This window comes from Gastrolobium bilobum, unplaced genomic scaffold (genome assembly GCF_033153095.1).
Source record: "Gastrolobium bilobum isolate Gb01-03AN ecotype WA unplaced genomic scaffold, APGP_CSIRO_Gbil_v1 utg40036, whole genome shotgun sequence".
Lineage (NCBI taxonomy): Eukaryota > Viridiplantae > Streptophyta > Magnoliopsida > Fabales > Fabaceae > Gastrolobium > Gastrolobium bilobum.
The window spans coordinates 43635-61150 of NW_026899778.1; the positions used below are offsets into that span (position 1 = coordinate 43635).

The 17516-nt window shown below is 34.0% G+C and overlaps 1 protein-coding gene across 1 annotated transcript; it reads right to left on the bottom strand.

The window, feature by feature from the left end:
* Positions 1-1323: 1323 nt before the first annotated feature.
* LOC133293398 (probable hexosyltransferase MUCI70) lies at positions 1324-7942 on the bottom strand. Its single transcript, XM_061491967.1, has 9 exons — positions 7220-7942; positions 5826-6116; positions 5430-5643; positions 5141-5250; positions 4857-5056; positions 3931-4034; positions 2566-2756; positions 2231-2430; positions 1324-1598 (listed from the first exon to the last, which is right to left on the bottom strand). Exons 1-9 carry the CDS (start codon positions 7476-7478, stop codon positions 1383-1385), a joined length of 1785 nt encoding a protein of 594 aa, XP_061347951.1. The 5' UTR covers positions 7479-7942; the 3' UTR covers positions 1324-1382.
* Positions 7943-17516: the final 9574 nt, after the last annotated feature.

Sequence of the window (17516 nt, forward strand, 5' to 3'; positions counted from 1 at the left end):
AATGCGACTAACCCCTTTCCTGTTTTTGGGCTAACCCAAGATGGGTTAATATTTACTATTATATAGGGTGTTAACTGGGTTTTAAAATGTTAAGTCTGTGTTTAAATGTATCAGTCTGACCAAACTTGTTACCTGTTATAAATATAACTATCAGCCTGTGGTCTGGCTTATTTACAAAAAATAAAAATCTTGTTTAGCCTGTTTTAAAAAAAATAAGACAACAAAAATTTATCCAAACAGAATATACAATCAACAACCCTAGTAATTCCATAAATATTCATAAATTCAATTTATATCCAAACAACATAATATAAAACAAAATTATTCAAAAAGTCTCTTTAACCAATAAAATGGGGTGAATGGATTGAGGAAAATGAGATTGCTATTACAAGTAGTATAAAAAATATAAAATATAAATAAAAAATAATATACTAGGCCAGCCTGAGAAGTTTTAAGGCCGAACTTTTGAATTAGAGTCTGAGACCTTTTTATTAAACGAGCTTTTATAAAAGTTCAAGCATGTGCCAACAATCAATTTTAGACATGTAAGCTCAGGCCTTCACGAGCCGAGCCAAAGACCCCTCAAAGGTCCCTGGTTTGTTTAGCACCCCACTATTATATGTAGAATCAAAAAGTGGATGTACCAAAAAAGAAGACTGCTATAATCAGAGAGTAAAATTAAGTAGATGTAGAGTGATATTTGTATAAGCATATATGAGTAATATTATTCTTAATAAAGTGATAATATTTAGAATATTTCAACAGAATATAATTCAATCAAATACAATTATATTTTCTTATAATTAAGGTTATTTAATAACTTTTAAAAAATTTGTATATTTCGTTTAAACAAATATATTTATGTAAGTGTCATCTTTCTGTACATAAACTTTTGATGGAAATCTCCATACACCATTCATTAATTAGCAGTGCCTGCACAAAGTGTGAATTATGAATTGTATTATTTATTTTTTTCAGACAACACCGACTGTTTTTTCTACTTTTATTTTTCAACCATTATTAAGAACTAACAGAAGCATCATTTCTTAACAGTAGCCAAAAACATGGTAACACTTGGCTGGAGGAGAAAACTTAATAAATAAATCACGTGTACGAATTATTTTGTGTGCAAAATGCACTACTGAGAACCCCTTCTTTCTTTCTTTTTCTACTTGTTCTTTCCCTTTTGAAAAAGGTGGTGAAGATCTTAACCAAAGGGCAAAGGCACTTATTTACAATTAGAACAGAAAAGGAAGGAATAATTTCAAAAACGTATCAGTTGTTCAGAACTCTTTGATGTATAATTTGCAACAAAGAAGGCATTTACAATTTATAAACCATGTTAAAAAGAAACCAAAACCTCAAGGAAGAAGAAGAAAATACTAAAATGAATTTTGGTTCATAACAACATTGCCTACTTTATGATGACGCTTTGAACCTGATCTCCTATCTCTCCCACGCCTAGGATTCTTCTTCAACTGAGGCCTACTAGTAGTAGTAGTAGTAGTAGTAGTAGTATAGGGAGCAGGTGAACCAGGAGGACGCATTACAACAACCGGAGGAGGAGGCATGTGCTCCAATATGTCTCTATGGTATGCCTGATATTATTCATCACAAAACCAACAACATCAAAATCCTTAATTTCAAAGACTTGAAGACAAGATATATATTCTAAAACAAGTTTAATTACTTTTCGCAAGAAATAAGATGCAAAGAGAACTTTCAAAAGGTTACACTAAATTTGATGCATTAGCCAATCTCACGAGGGAAAAATGGTTTGCATTATTGCATCTGACTCAACTTCCAAAGTTGTGCAGTGACTATCATGAACTTGACCCTTTCTTCCATCATCTTGTATTTCTATCTTGGATACTAAAAACTAAGAGAAGAAAATCACTGTGCTCAATTTGAAATTTTCCTTCTTTCCCCCTTTTTCTTAATCTGAATATAATTGCCAATGCGGCTCTGACATGCATAGTAATACATAAAATGGTAACAGCACATTAAATAACTTGATGACTCTATACCCGATAAAACTAGGGATGTTCTCATGCAAAAAAAGTTTTTTTAAAAAAATAAATAAATTGGGATCTCAAATACAAAATCCCCCAAACTTCTCTGGATCTATTACTAGTTAAAAAGTACAAACATTTGGAAGCGAATTTTGATTTCAAAAACTAGTAGCTTCTCTAAAATCTAAACACAAACATGGCAACATGCAAATACTAACCTGTATCACAAAGTTTCGCCTTTCACAATCCATAAACATATTAATACTCCAATCTACTTTTGCCATTATTTTGTCTCTAACTGTGGAAAAGCTTAACTGATCCCTGGAAGTAAAGCGATCAACTTCATTGAACCACAAGCACGTAAACAGATTTGTAATTGGAATGTGTTCTCTTATGATAACACAACCTTCAGGAACATCTGTAATAACTCAGCCATAAGAAATATTTCAGATTTTTAAGATGGAGACAGTAAATATATGCAAGCACAGGCATGCATCTCCACAAATAATCCATTTTACACATGCAGGCATGTATATATCAAAATTGTTCCTACCACTAGTTATAGGAAGCTTAGCCTTGGAGTAATGAGTTAAACCATCGTGGTATTGATAAAATTGAATTTGGTGATCAATGGAAGCATTTTCATATTTCCCAGCAGCTTTATTAGCCTCAGCCTCGACAAAGACATCAAAGCGTCTATAGTGTCTAGAAATTGCAAAAGTTGCATTTGTGCGCCACAAGAACCTGTATGATATAAAAGCCAGTAATCATGAATATATTACAGATACGCAATCACATTATTGTTGACATATATCTTCTTAATACATTGTGTCGTATAATAAAGCCAAATGAATAAAATGCTATACACATATGAACATTGTTCAAAACAACAGAAGAACCGTAGCTCGTGAAATAAAAATTCAAAGATAATATTCAAATTTTGTGAAGCAAGCAACACCCATGATCAAATAATCTCAATGCAAACAGCTATATGAAGAGTGAAATATGTCAAAGTAAGCAAAACAACCACAATAGTAAAGATGTGTTGCAAGGACAGAGCACGGGTTTATTACTTCCCACCACATGTTGACAACTTTGTCTGGTGAATTTGAAAATGGCACAAGTTATTCAAGAACGGTCTTGGACCACATTATAAAATGTTAAGCATTTATTAACGAGTTCCTTACTTCCTTGAGGGAAATTGTCAAAAAGTATTCAATAAATGCTTTTTGGATACGCAAGATTTTAAATGCTTCCACTTTTAATTCAATATCCATTTTAATCCCTTAACCAGTGTCCTAAGGGCACTTGTCAACAACACCCAAACTATTTTTGTAACATTACAAAAGTCTACTTGGTTAAGTAAGCAGCAGTTACTTGTAGAGCACCAAAAGTAAATGGTAGTGTCTTTTGATCATCATATCACAAATTTAGTATAAATAGAAACCTATGTCAGTATTATGTAATAAGGAGATTCTATTTAGAAAGTTGGGTACGTGGACTGGTAGCAGCTATAAGGTTTAATGAAAATTTCAAATCTTTCACAGAAAAATACCAAGGAGAGAGACCAACTTGAAATTTCCCTTCACCATATCATATACAATATCTATCGCTTGTTATCTTACTGCAGTACATCAAATTATAAGGGATACGCACAAGTTTCATCGAAGTTGAAAATAGTGAAAAGAAATAAATCCTTTAAATAATATGGTTGGGATTTCAATACCAAAAACTTCCCAGATAAAAGTCAATAAACAACTGTCGAAATCATACAATTTCATCAGAACAGAAATTGGAGCCAAACAATATCATTCTTGATTCTCAAGTCTAAATGACAGTACATAGAAACTAATCCCAATCCACAGATAACAGGAATAAAAATCCGAATAAATTTTAATAAAAAAATATGACAATTTACCTTTCAAGAATTTGATATGGATCCATAACGAGCTCAAGCTTCCCATCAATCCATATTGAATATCGGACATTGGGGAAGATCCTGTGCAAAAGAAGCTTTGGAACCTGCAATAAGTTTACAGGCATCATATGAAACCATACATAATAAATTCCACACTGATTAAATTGTAGGTGGACTGATATTAGAAATAGGGGGTATTACCAAAAATCTTATTGAACTTCAATAGAATACAAATCTGATTATTCATTTATTTAAAAAGCAAACTGTTCATACATTATTAAAAACCGATAATTCAGATTTCTTTTTCTTACAACCAATTAATTTTCCTTTCCTTTTCAGCTTTCTGAATAAGTTTCTATCAGATTTAAGCTTTTATCACACTTTCTAGTTCATTACAAAACAATTACCCATACAATCAACTATTACATCATATATAAATATCAATAAATCAATTTTTCAAGTTTTGGGCATGGAAGCCTCAGCTCACAGACTGGTTTAATGAAAACCTGCATAATTTCCATTCCTTCCTTACAAAAAGGCAAGCAGCCTCTGAACATAAGCCCTTCCTTCGATACTACATATACACTGAGGTAGGTAGTCGGCAATTAGTTTAGACTTTGGAGTAGGACAATCATAAGCTCAAAACAACAATTTTATACACTCCGATGAATGTGTTATTTAAACTGCATCAACTAGCAAGATCATTTATTAAAACATACAACACCATGATGTGGAAGAAAATGGAAACAAACAAAAAAAAGTGCAGAGATTGGGTCAGAAAATCAGAAGCTTCAATGAAAAAAATAAGAAATAAAAGAGGACAGTGTGTAGACCTTACATTATGTATGCTGAAATAGTAAAAATTTCATGAAATGTAAATGAGAGATTTCACAATAAAAATAAGAAGCCAAAAGTGAGCAATCAACCTTTCCGTTACGCCGAGAATCACCATAAGGAACATTACGGACAACAATGATTCTCCACAATCCAACTCTCCTGCTGCTACCCAAAATACTAGCATTCTTCATATACATTTCCGTTTCTTCATCAATGAACATGTAGAAAGGAATGTTTTTCTTTGCTTCTGAACTGACGTTTCTGGGCTGCTGTATAACATCATAGTTTCCTGGCATAGACGGAATGGAGCTATGAGAAACAGAAAAAAAAACAACAAAAAGTATAAGTAGAAAACATCAGTCATAAGTCATACCAAATATGGCAGAAGCAACAATGATATCATGGTAATGATCCAACTCTATGAGATCTGCCTCATCAAAATCAAATCCAGTCTGGCGACCAGCTCTGCTTCCTTTGACAAATCTGGTAAGAGTTTATGCCAGCCAGGGAAATGCAAGAAAAGGAATAAAAATCAATTCAGTAAGGAAAAACTAATACTTGTGGGATACTAATGAGGGTGATTAAAATTTAATGAATTCTAACAGGAAAATCAATTTCCAAATTGTGAGAGAATTAAAAACAAATAACAAAAATGAACTAACCCACAATGCACTGCCATGGTCTCTTTTATATCAAAAGCAGCATCCCTTTCTTTAAGAGAAGGGTATCCACCAAAATCAGAGCCACCATGTGGTTCACTTATAGTTGGATTTTCATCATGCACATATGTCAAATTGCGGAGTAAAGGAGACTCCGATGGGGAGCTTGGCATACTAGCTATAGCTTGCTCCACTGAAATATAACACACAGGGCATGCTGAAAGGGAAGACAGCAAGAGCCTGATCAAAATTCTAGAATGATAATAACTAAATCTGCACTATGTTGGTATATTAATATCAAATGCTATTACACAAATTCAAGATAAATATAATGTTTGTAAGTTAAGAATTGAAAAGTGAAAACAAGGCCCAAATGGAAAAAAAAAAAAAAAAACTTACGGCGCGGTCCAGTTCGTCTTCTGTCAGCTGGTGGTGGAGGAGGAAATGCAAAATTGTCACACTGATGTCCAAAAGTAGGAAAATATCCTTTTTTGCCTTTGGACTTAGATGAAGATGGTGGGTGAGGAGCAGGAGGAGGCCTTGATGTACGTCTATGCCTTATTTTCAATGAGTTGTCTATAGAAGAATTACTATCCTGTGACTTATCTTCTACTTCATGAGATTTTAAAACTTCAAACCTATTAATGGCATAAGATCGTGTATCTTCAATATCATTATTGATGTTTCCACCTAGTTCATCACAATACCAAAAGCACACCATAAAACATTCAGATTTAAAGCTGCAGATAATCAAAAGCGTATCAAATTAAAAAACAAGCATAAGAATCAGCAAAAGTCCTATACGAACACAAGACATTTCAAAGTATGATTGAATAGAAAGACCAGAACTGGAACCTAATAGTTATTATGGTTTTTCTTAAGACCACAATTTAGAAGATACATGAAATCATTGAAAATATAGTGTACCAAACTGCAAATTATACTATGTTGAAAGGGATTTGGGTAGGGGTGGAAGAAAACAGGAAATAAAGACTGAATGATATGAAATTGACATTAATTCGATGTGATATGATGTGATGCAAACTCCAAAGAACTAATCAATCGTGGAATATAAAGATAAAAGGAAACTATTCCTAAGAGATCATATAAGATATCCTGAACTATCCTAAGATACAACCTAAGATATTATGAGATATTTTTCATATATTCTAACATATTATATCTTAAAAGAATAAAACAAAATAAAATAGACCATATAAGCCCCCACAAGAGACGAGAGAAGTGATAAAGCTGCTCCTTTGTAACTGAAAGATCACATGTTCAAATTTTTATAGAGCACTCACCCCACCCTCGCTAGTCGGGGTTCAATGAGAGTGAATTTTTATAGAGCCCCCACAACTCAAAAAGGCGTAATATATGCTAAAACTACATTCAAATTAAACTCAAACTACCAAGAAGCAGGGATGCCAAAACACATTCCTCACTAACACTTCCAATTATGAGTGAAAAGCTATCAAATTTAAAAAATTTAAAAATAAAATACTAACATTGCATATTATAAAGCTGCTACTTTGTAACTGAAAGCTCAAAGGTTCAAATTTTTATAGAGCCCTCACTCCACCCTTGCTAGCTGGGGTTCAATGGGGAGTGAAATTTTATAGAGCCCCCCACAACTCAAAAAGGGGTAATATAATATATCTAAACCTACATTCAAATTAAAAACTCAAGCAACCAAGAAGCATGGAATGCCAAAACACATTCCTCACTAACACTTCCAATTATGAGTGAAAAGCTACCAAATTAAAAAAAATAAAAAATAAAAAAATACTAACCTCTGTAAACTGTAAAGCAACCAAATACGAAAACTAAAAAGCCAAAGACAACCATGAGTAGCATTGCAACCTTCCCTCTTCCAAGGTGCCGGCAAATCAAAGGGCAAACCCTCTCTCTTTCTCTGGGGTTATAAAGGAGCGCCTTTGAAGGTCTACGCACAAGCATGGGCACCGCATGAATCTGCGAAACGTTGCCGTTTTGCAGCAGCTGCAATGACCCATAGCTACCTGTACGTAGACCCAATGACACTCCAGTCATTGCTGAACCTTCGAAACTTCAACTTTCATATCTCCTTTTGCAGCAGCATCACATCACACCAATCTCTGACACTACCAATCTAAATCAACAATTCCCCAGAACCCAACAAAAAATAAATAATTAAAAAAACAAAAATCCCGCCAACCTTAATCTCTTGAAATCCACTAAAAATTCTCCATCACATTCTATGAACATTCGAAAACCCACGATCCGTTTCGATAGCTACATTGGATGTCGAGCTCTGGGATCCGAAACCCACGATTTATTTCTTTCGCTGAATGCTCAGGAGGCATCAAAACGGCACCTTGATCTGAAGGGGAAGGAGGGCACCGAATGTGGTGGTGTGGAGGGGGGGAATGGGTCCCGCTGAGATTCTGAGAACACGCGAAGCGAAATCCTTGGAGAACGACAACCTCGGCGTCGACGCTGTCGCGGTTTGGGTTTCGAATCGGAGATTGGGAGTGAAATTGTGAATGGAGAGAAGCAGAGAGAGATTGGTTGAGGCGTAGCGTGAATGGAGGGAAGAGACAAACAGCCACTTTTACTTAGAAGAAGAAAAATTGCACTAAGATTTTGAATGGGCCCATGGCCATTCACTGTGGCCCAAATCAATATGGCTCCAAAAACAAAAGTCCAAGGATCCCTTTCGAATCTATTGAATGGCCCATCTATGAGGGGAAGGAGGATTTGCAATGAAAATCAAGGGTAAAATTTAATCAATAAACCCACTTGTTTAGATGTTAATTTTCAGTATTTTCATAGTAGATAATTTTTCATTAAGAAGAAAAATAAATGGGATTCATATACATTAATTATAAAATAATGGTCTTAGGGATGGCAAAATGTGTCGGTGGGTCGGGTTCATGTCATGTCAATTCTAACAGTAGATCAAAATGTTCAATCTGAACATAACACGTTTTTATTTGCGGGTCAAAAATCAAAACCAACATACAATCCGCTGCAGGTCATGAATCACACAAGTTGATTGATGAAAATTAAAAAGTTGATTTTTTAAAAAAAATTTAAAAATAAGAAGAAAAAAAATGAATAAAATACACGAGTTGACCTGTGTCATGTAATTATCAAAATTTCAAAAAAATAAAATTGTAGATTGACACGTGGGTCAACTCGTTACACAACACGATACTAAATTTCATGTTATTAACCCAAACCTGCACACAATCTATTTTATCTCAAGAATCAATATTATTCACATTTTAACGTGTCATGTCTGGTAACGCATTTTTGCTATCCAAAAATGAATACAATTAGGAGGATATTTTTTCCAACTTAGGTAGGAGTGCAATATAAAGTTTCCATGTGTATAAGGTCTAATAAAGGGTTTATGATAGATAACTTTACATTTGAAAGAGACTCACAAAGGTACAATACTTTTAAGAAATGTTAGTTTATATTCAAATAGATACGTTTGACATCAATATATGATGTGAAGATATACTAAGAAATTGGTCCACTAGTTGGTTATTTTCAATCCACTAAATTTAGTTAAACAATGACTTATTAATTAACAAGGTACATAGATTGATTAATAAATATAATATATTTTAAACTCATATATTGAGTTTTGGTTAATTAAAAAGTTTTAAAATGACTTAGAATAATTAAATATGAATATATTTGTTTTGGTACATGAAGTACGAATAAATTTTTATTGAACCATGTTTGAACATTTGTTATTATAAAATGTAAGAATGATGTAGACTTCTTGTGTACAAATAACGAAGGTGCGTTCAATTTCAACTGCTACCAATGGTGAGTATTGTCCTCCAAATGCCTTTTTGTGCTTTTCAAAAGCTAAGCATAAATACGGATTCACTACTTCATTTGCAAGTTGCAAATATTTCGACTTTGTTTACTCCACCCTTAACCATGTACCCAGTAAACAAAATTTTTGTCACATTCAAAGAGTCATCGCGTTCATTTTATAAAAAACTAAACAAATTTTGTGTGCTTATTTATAATTACGGCGTTACAGTATAATTATATAAAAAAATTATATACAGAGACATAATATTGTAATAGAATAAGGTAGTTACAAGTAGAAGTTTTCTTTGCAAAAAGTTAAAACAACTTTATGTCCTGACCAAGAAAGATAACTTTGAGCCACTTCATAACAGATCTTCAAGTTGGTAGAAATCATTTGGGCATGACTAGAGGCAAAAAAAAAAGGTCCAACATTAATTTATTATTAATATGTGTCTATGAGGAACGTTCAGTGAAAAAGACCCCATAGCTGAAGGGGTAATCATAAGGTTATTTGAAAACATGGTTACCCACTCTAATGGCTATCCATCCTTTATAGCAACTCCACCATTCCCAACGATAAATGTTAAACAAGATTCACATCATGATCATAATTTTTACGTTGAATAATCTCTCGCCACACTTCTAGTCTTTTGATCTAATAATTCTCTTTTGAGACCAAAGTAATTTCTAGTCCATTTTTATAATCGCAAGTAGTTTACTTCTATTCTAAGTACTATCCACCCTATTCGTGTAAGAAGTAAAATGTGTTGGAAATCGAAACACACGGATCACAAAATAGAAAAGAGAAAGGAAATAAAAATTAGACACGGTTATTTATACTGGTTCATTTAATGTAGATTACGTGTAGCTTATATGTATTATATTCATATCACTCTCACTCGTTAGAAGTCACTCGATTTATAAAGAAAATAAATATAATTTAGAAAACTCTAACAATAGTTATTTATGAGTCCAAGCCTAAAGTACTAAGAAAAGGAAAATTACAATAAATCAGAGATCTACAATAATATCATGTCAATTGGCTTTCTGCTAACCCCGCCAATAAGAGCACTCATCAATATCCGAGTATAAGTCATACCCAACAAAATATGCTAGGACAATGAGTGTAGTCCAAATTTTCAGTTGATAGATTTCTGCGATTTTTATTTATGTGACAAGCATGATTGTTTTGATAATTGAAGTGTAAAGTATATTTTGGATCCTCAACAAAAATTACGGGATCCATTTTAATCCCTTAGAAACAAAAATCAACTTGTGGTCCCTCTAAAATTCAAAATAGACTCAATTAGTCGAAAATGTGATCCCTCTCAAATTTAAAGAAGACGCATGTTAGTCCGTCAAAAGGACTAAGATGGGTCTATTTTGAATTTTGAAGGAATCACAAGTTGACTTTTTTTTCTAAAAGATTAAATTGAACTCTGTTGCGAAATCGGCAAGTATACCGTTCGTTTCAAGTAATAAAATGATAAGTAAGATATCGTTCCCTCGAGGATTAATGCACCAAATACTAATTTTAACTATTCCCTTTTTAATTGGAAAAGAAAATTGGTTTTATTGTGAAAGTGATTGGTTGTTGTAATTTAAAAACAGAATTTTAAAAACAATAATATTTAAAAGCATGCAAGAGTTATCAAGAATATCAAGAAAATATGAGAGTTATGGAAAATTCTAAAAGAACTGTAGTCAAGATGCACTTCACCTCTGATCCTCCTTTATATTCCTAAATTGTATTTTATAACTAACTAGTTTATTAGCTCAGACAATTCATTATTTTCCTATAAAATAGTTGAACCCTAATGTCTTAGTGATTTCAACCCTTTAACCTAATTATAATCCTAGTGTCCTTGTAATTCCTCTTGAATTAAGCATTAAGCGAATGAATTAAAAATCCGCAATCTATGTAAATCTATGTCTAGGTCATGCACAAATTGTTATTCTACCCTTGTCCAGATTAAAACCACAATATATCTATTGTGAGCCCTAATCCTCAAAACCCTATAATAGAGCGATCAATTCTATCAAGGATGTGGAAAAATTAACACAGGTAAAATAAAACTAACTAAACTAATTAAATTATAGAAACAATTTAAGAACTATAAAGGATTCACATTGGGTCCGTGATCCCAACTACAAAAAGAAATTAGTCATACATATTAATGTCTGACTTAAACAAATTAAAATAAGAAAAATTGTTCATGAAAGAAAAAGAAAAAAAGAAGAATGTGAAGAATCAATGGTCTTCAGTCTTCAACTTCGGTGGAATCCTGATCTCCAGCGCGAGTCTCCAAGAATTCTCTCAATTCTCTGTGCTCGCGAGTCTCTCCAGCAAAAGATGTTTGTCTCTGGGGGTCTGAGTCTCTATTTATAGAGTTTGTGCCTTGCTTAAAAATCTTGATAAAATATTCATCTTGTATCTTGGGTTCAATCTTCTCTGATACAATATGAGATAAGTTAAAGATTTTCCCGTACCTCCCGCGCTACTAGCGCCAGTTTCGCACTGATAGCTTGGGAGTTTTATTCAGCATACAGCAGGCTCGCGCTACTAGCGTGGTTCCCGCGCTGACAGCATGGTTGGCATGAATGGCTGGCGCTGCTAGCGCCAGTGCCACGCTAGTAGCGTGGAGGTTTTGTCTTGAAAATTGCTTCTGGCGCTGACAGTGCCATACCCGCGTTAGTAGTGCGGGGCTTCAGCCTGGTAGCTTCCAATTTGGGCTTCTTTTTGTCCTATTTTCCTACAAAATTATAAGAAAATCAGTGACAAGATATCTGATTGAGATTTATCCATTTAATAACAATTCTAGCCCTTTTTATGCAAGATTGATCACAATTCTTTCTCTTTTTGGCTTAGAATCATATATATGCTGGAGGCATATCAAACAATTCTCAGATTTGAACGTTGTTGTCCTCAGCAATGTACTAGATCAAAATTAGAAACAAGGATGAATTCTGTGGAGAGAAAACATGGAACTTGAATATCTTAAGAGATCAGACTGCTATGCATGTATAACTCCCTATTAAAAACTTCAAACAATGCTTTTCAGTTTTATCAAGAAATTCAGATCATAACTTGAATGTTCCTCACTAGATAATTATATAACTCTCATCACTCTAGTGTCTGATAGGTTCACACTCATTCCATCAGTGTAGTATTAATTCCATAGGCTTGATCATATTCTCAAGTTCCTAAGATTAAGGAAACCATTTGACATGCATAGACTGATCAAAAGGTCTTTGATAGGTTATAACTTGGCCTGGTTTGGGGGTAAGAATCTTTTGGACAGAAGCTGATTAATTTGTGAGACTGAAATACTGAGATTTTTTACAATACTTTCTTCTCAGTCTTTAATTCTGCTACTTTTTGTCAAGTCGGGATTCTTATTCCCTTTTCACTACCTTTTCCTTTCCTTGTTTGCAGTTGTTTTCTTTCTTTTCTCTTTTCAATTTCATTTTTGCAGATCTTTTTTCTTTTGTCAACTTACTTAACTTTTCTTTTGAGAAGTACCTTGAATTTTTTTTCTTTTGATCAGCATTTCATTCTCTTTCAAGGCGTGTCGATGGGAATAGGGTTAAGTAATTTCATCAGATTTTTGAATAAATTGGTCTAAGGCTCAAAAGGGCTTAACAATGGAAAAAAAATTCTTCTAGGTAGGTTGTTTGGCTCTAAGTTAACAAGAATAAAAGTACCTTTATCATGTCAGTAATGCATGCAAGCAAGAAGAACAGTTCAAGTTCTAGAAAACTACTACAGTGAGGCCTCTCTGAAATTTTTTTTACTATTTAGGCTCAATCCTCACGGATATAATTCAAGCTAGAATCCAATTTCAAAATTTCACATCAAGCATTATCATAAAAAATTATTCATCAAGGCAGTTATACAAACGAGTAATCATCACTCTCAGATTATCTAAAAAATTAATGCTCCATAGATATCATGCTTCTTATGATTCAATCTAGTTAATTACTGAGTAAGCTTTGCAAAATCTAGGAATGCTTATTCAGGAATTCACTATTTTTGTTTTTTATTTTCTAAAAAAATTGAATTAAAACAATAACTGAATTAAAACAGCAGAAATTAATAAAAATAAAGGTTAAAATATCTCCTTTTTTAACAGAAAACTTTTCTGTTAGACGTCTCTGTTGTACTATTCCGCAGTTAGCAGGTATCGCATACTGTATGTGCCCCAATTCCCAGATTTAGAATGTTGATGTCCTTAGCAATAAACTAAACTAGTCGAGTTAAGCTACTTCTGCGCAGGTGGAACACACACACACACACTTGTTAAACCTCAAACAAAATAATCATAAACTCAGCATGTAAAAGGAGACATAATCAAACCATAATCTCAAAATAACAAAAATAAAATACTAAGTCAAAGTAAATGGTGAAGTGGGTGACATGGACTTTTGACTCTGGCGCTGATAGCGTGGAGTTCGCGCTGTTAGCGCGAAGCTACTGTAAGGTTTTGACTCTCTAGCGCTGACAGTGCGAATCTTGCGCTGTAAGCGTGAATATTTCGAGGGATTCTGGCGCTGATAGCGCCATACTGGCGCTGTCAGCGTGTACTTACTGTCGCTTTTCAGTCTTGTGGCGCTACTAGCGCCAATTCTCAGATTTAAAACTTTTCCATATGGTCACTAATTCACTTATTACTTGACTTGTTAAAATTAAACTAACCTAATCAAATAAATAATTAAATAAGAAAATTTTACTATTGGGTTGCCTCCCAATTAGCGCTTGTTTAACGTCACGAGCCTAACGTACCCCCTGTGATTATGGTGTTTGGAAGAACGCTACCATTGATAACCCGGTTTTCTTGGTCCAATATTGTGTCATTCCATGATCATATGCATGTGGGTGAGGAGGAGGTTTCTCAATAACTTTAAACTTAGTTTTCACAAGTTTTTCCTTACTCTTGAGCTTTTCCATCTTAGCCTTTAGCTTGCTTTCTATATGCCGCTGATGGACTTCCTTCTTATTCCCTTCCTCAACCTTTTTATCCACAATGTAATTAACTCGATGTTTAGGTTGAGATGCCGGCAATGGAGATTCATTTGTAAGTACCTTGAATGTTGCTTGCTCTCCATCCACGCGCATTATCAACTCACCCTTAGGTACATCGATTAGCGCTCCTGAGGTTGCTAGGAATGGCCTCCCAAAGATTATAGGCACACTGACATCTTCATCAATGTCAAGAATAACAAAATCAACAGAAATTAGAAATTTGTTTACCTTGACGAGCACATCTTCCACAATACCATGTGCTTGCTTTGTTGAGCGGTCGGCCAGTTGAACATTCATCCTCGTTGGCTTTACTTCATCAATTCCCAGTTTCTTCATCAGGGTGAGGGGCATCACATTTATGCTGGCACCAAGATCGCATTAGGCTTTCTTTATAGTCGTCTTACCGATGGTGCATGAAATACTGAAGCTCCTTGGATCTTTCAACTTTGGAGGCAAGTTTTTCTGTATGATTGCACTGCACTCCTCTGTTAGTGTAACATGTTCATCCTCTATGAAATCCTGATCTCCAGCGCGAGTCTCCAAGAATTCTCTCAATTCTCTGTGCTCACGAGTCTCTCCAGTCAAAGATGTTTGTCTCTGGGGTCTAAGTCTCTATTTATAGAGTTTGTTCCTTGCTTAGAAATCTTGATCAAATCTTCATCGTGTATCTTGGGTCCAATCTTCTCTGATACAATATGAGATAAGTTAAAGATTTTCCCGTACCTCCCGCGCTCCTAGCGCCAGTTTCGCGCTGATAGCGTGAGAGTTTTATTCAGCATACAGAAGGCCCGCGCTACTAGCGTGGTTCCCGCGCTGACAGCGCAGTTGGCATGAATGGCTGGCGCTGTTAGCGCCAGTGCCACACTAGTAGCGTGGAGGTTCTGTCTTGAAAATTGCTTCTAGCGCTGACAGCGCCATACCCGCACTAGTAGCGCGAGGCTTCAGCCTAGTAGCTTCCAATTTGGGCTTCTTTTTGTCCTGTTTTCCTACAAAATTATAAGAAAATCAGTGACAAGATATCTGATTGAGATTTATCCATTTAATAACAATTCTAGTCCTTTTTATGCAAGATTAATCACGATTCTTTCTCTTTTTAACTTAAAATCATATATATGCTGGAGGCATATCAAACTCCGTAATATCTGTTAAGGATCCAAAAAATCCTTTAATCATAATTTAAGTTCTTCACTTCTAAACTATAGGATTCTATTTAAAAATAACAGGCAATAGGAAAAGCTGAGTAACCAATATGCCATTTTGGGTGTGACTATGTGATATTAGTATTTGACTTTGTGTAACTATTATTAAAAACAAAGTGGGGTTGTCCAATACGTAATGTACAAACTATGAGGTTTATGATTTTTAAAAGCTTACTCTGATGTTAGACCCCATGAAGACACAAAAATACACAAAGCCAGCACAATGGACCCACAAATAGCCATGCCCCATAACTTAAAATAAGACCCCACATACTCGTTACATGTCTCAATGGCACAAGGCAAAGACTTAAATTTGCGCCATGAATGATTATTTGAAAAACTGTTCATTATTAAATGACCATAGACAGCGGTTGTGGGTGGGTCATGGCAAAGGGAAAGCTCACGTTCACCGTGTCCATCACCTTTTCTTGTTTTCTTTGTTGGTTTATTAGAATGATTAGTTTGGTTCACATCATCTTGTCCTTATTGGGTTTTCACCATTTGGACTTCATATTGTTTAGTCACTTCTTGCTGATTTTGTTGTCTAGTCAGTAATATATTCCAATCCATTGAACATCAAGTTTATTCCATTTTGAGATCCGGTGAATTGGCAAGTAGAAAATTCCAATATACCAAATTGTTCTAGATATGGTATTAGTGCTAGTTTGATTCTTGTCACTATATTCTTTTAATAAAAATTAAATTTTAGCATAAGATCACAAGTTAAAATGTGCATTTATGTTACAATAAGATCTTTGGTTTTATAAAAATAATATTGCAGGAAAGTTGTTTTTCTTCTAGGGGCGTTTAGTAGAGGAGAAATTTTTTTTTATCCGGAAATCACGATTTCTAAGAATATAATGAGAATATGAGTTTTCTGATAATGTTACCAAAAAGTTATTTGGTAGACTAAAATATTCCTGAAAATATTAGGTTAATTTTTTTGATGCTATGTTTAGTTATATTAAATTTTTCCTTGACATAAAAATCTTAGAATACCATCTCCTGAATGGTATTCCTAGATAGTATTTTCAAAAAAATTTACACATAAAATAAAATCCCGGGTAAATCAGATTCTCGGAAAAAATTTAAAAATCTTGTACCAAACGTGATTACCACTTTTAATTTCTCGAAAATTCCAAAAAAAACCTTTTAACAAACGCCCCTAGTTGATAGATCTATTTCCGTGCAATAATCCCCCCCCCCCCCCCCCCCCCCCCCTTAATACATGATAGGTCTCTAGTAGTATGGGTCAGTAGCAAATCTTGTTCCTTATTCCTGCAACATTATAGTTGCATTCCCCTAATATTATTTATGTATCTTTCTCAAAAAAACTTAAGTTGGTTTTTGATTAAATTTTTGGAAGCATCAATGAGATTTTGTATCACAAATATTTCTTTTTGATAGGATTGTGGAATTTATGTATCTGGTATTTGATTAATTTTAGTACAATTTGGCAAGGTGTAATAATGTGTTGGAACTTGGAAATTGTCATGACTTATATACACAAAGGAATTTATTATAGTTTCATGATTTTATGTCATTCTAAACCTTTTGGATGAAATAAATGGAACATGAGAGGGGCTATCCTCAACTTCTCCTCGATGTACAAGAACATACAAACGAAAGTTCAGTTATGTCTTGCATAAGGATATTATCATATTAATCTTCAAAAAAATTTGAACTTTTCAAATTCTTAACTGTTTACCATAAATTATTGCTCAGTTGTATACAGGCGCGGACTTGTATTGCTGCAAGTTTTAGGGAAAAAAAGAGAGAGAGTATATTTTGTGTCTTCAACAAAAATTAAAACTACAGGTCCAATTTAATTTCTTAGAAAAAAATCGACTCTCGATCTATCTGAATTCCAAAATAGATCCGGTTAGTCGAAATTGTGGTTTTTCTGAAATTCAAAGAAGACTTACATTAGTTCCTCAAAAAGACTAATTAACATAAGTCTATTTTGAAATTCAGAAAAATCACGAGTCAATTTTTTTTAAGGGATTAAATTGAGTCTCGTGTTGTGAACTCAAAAGGTACTTTATTTTT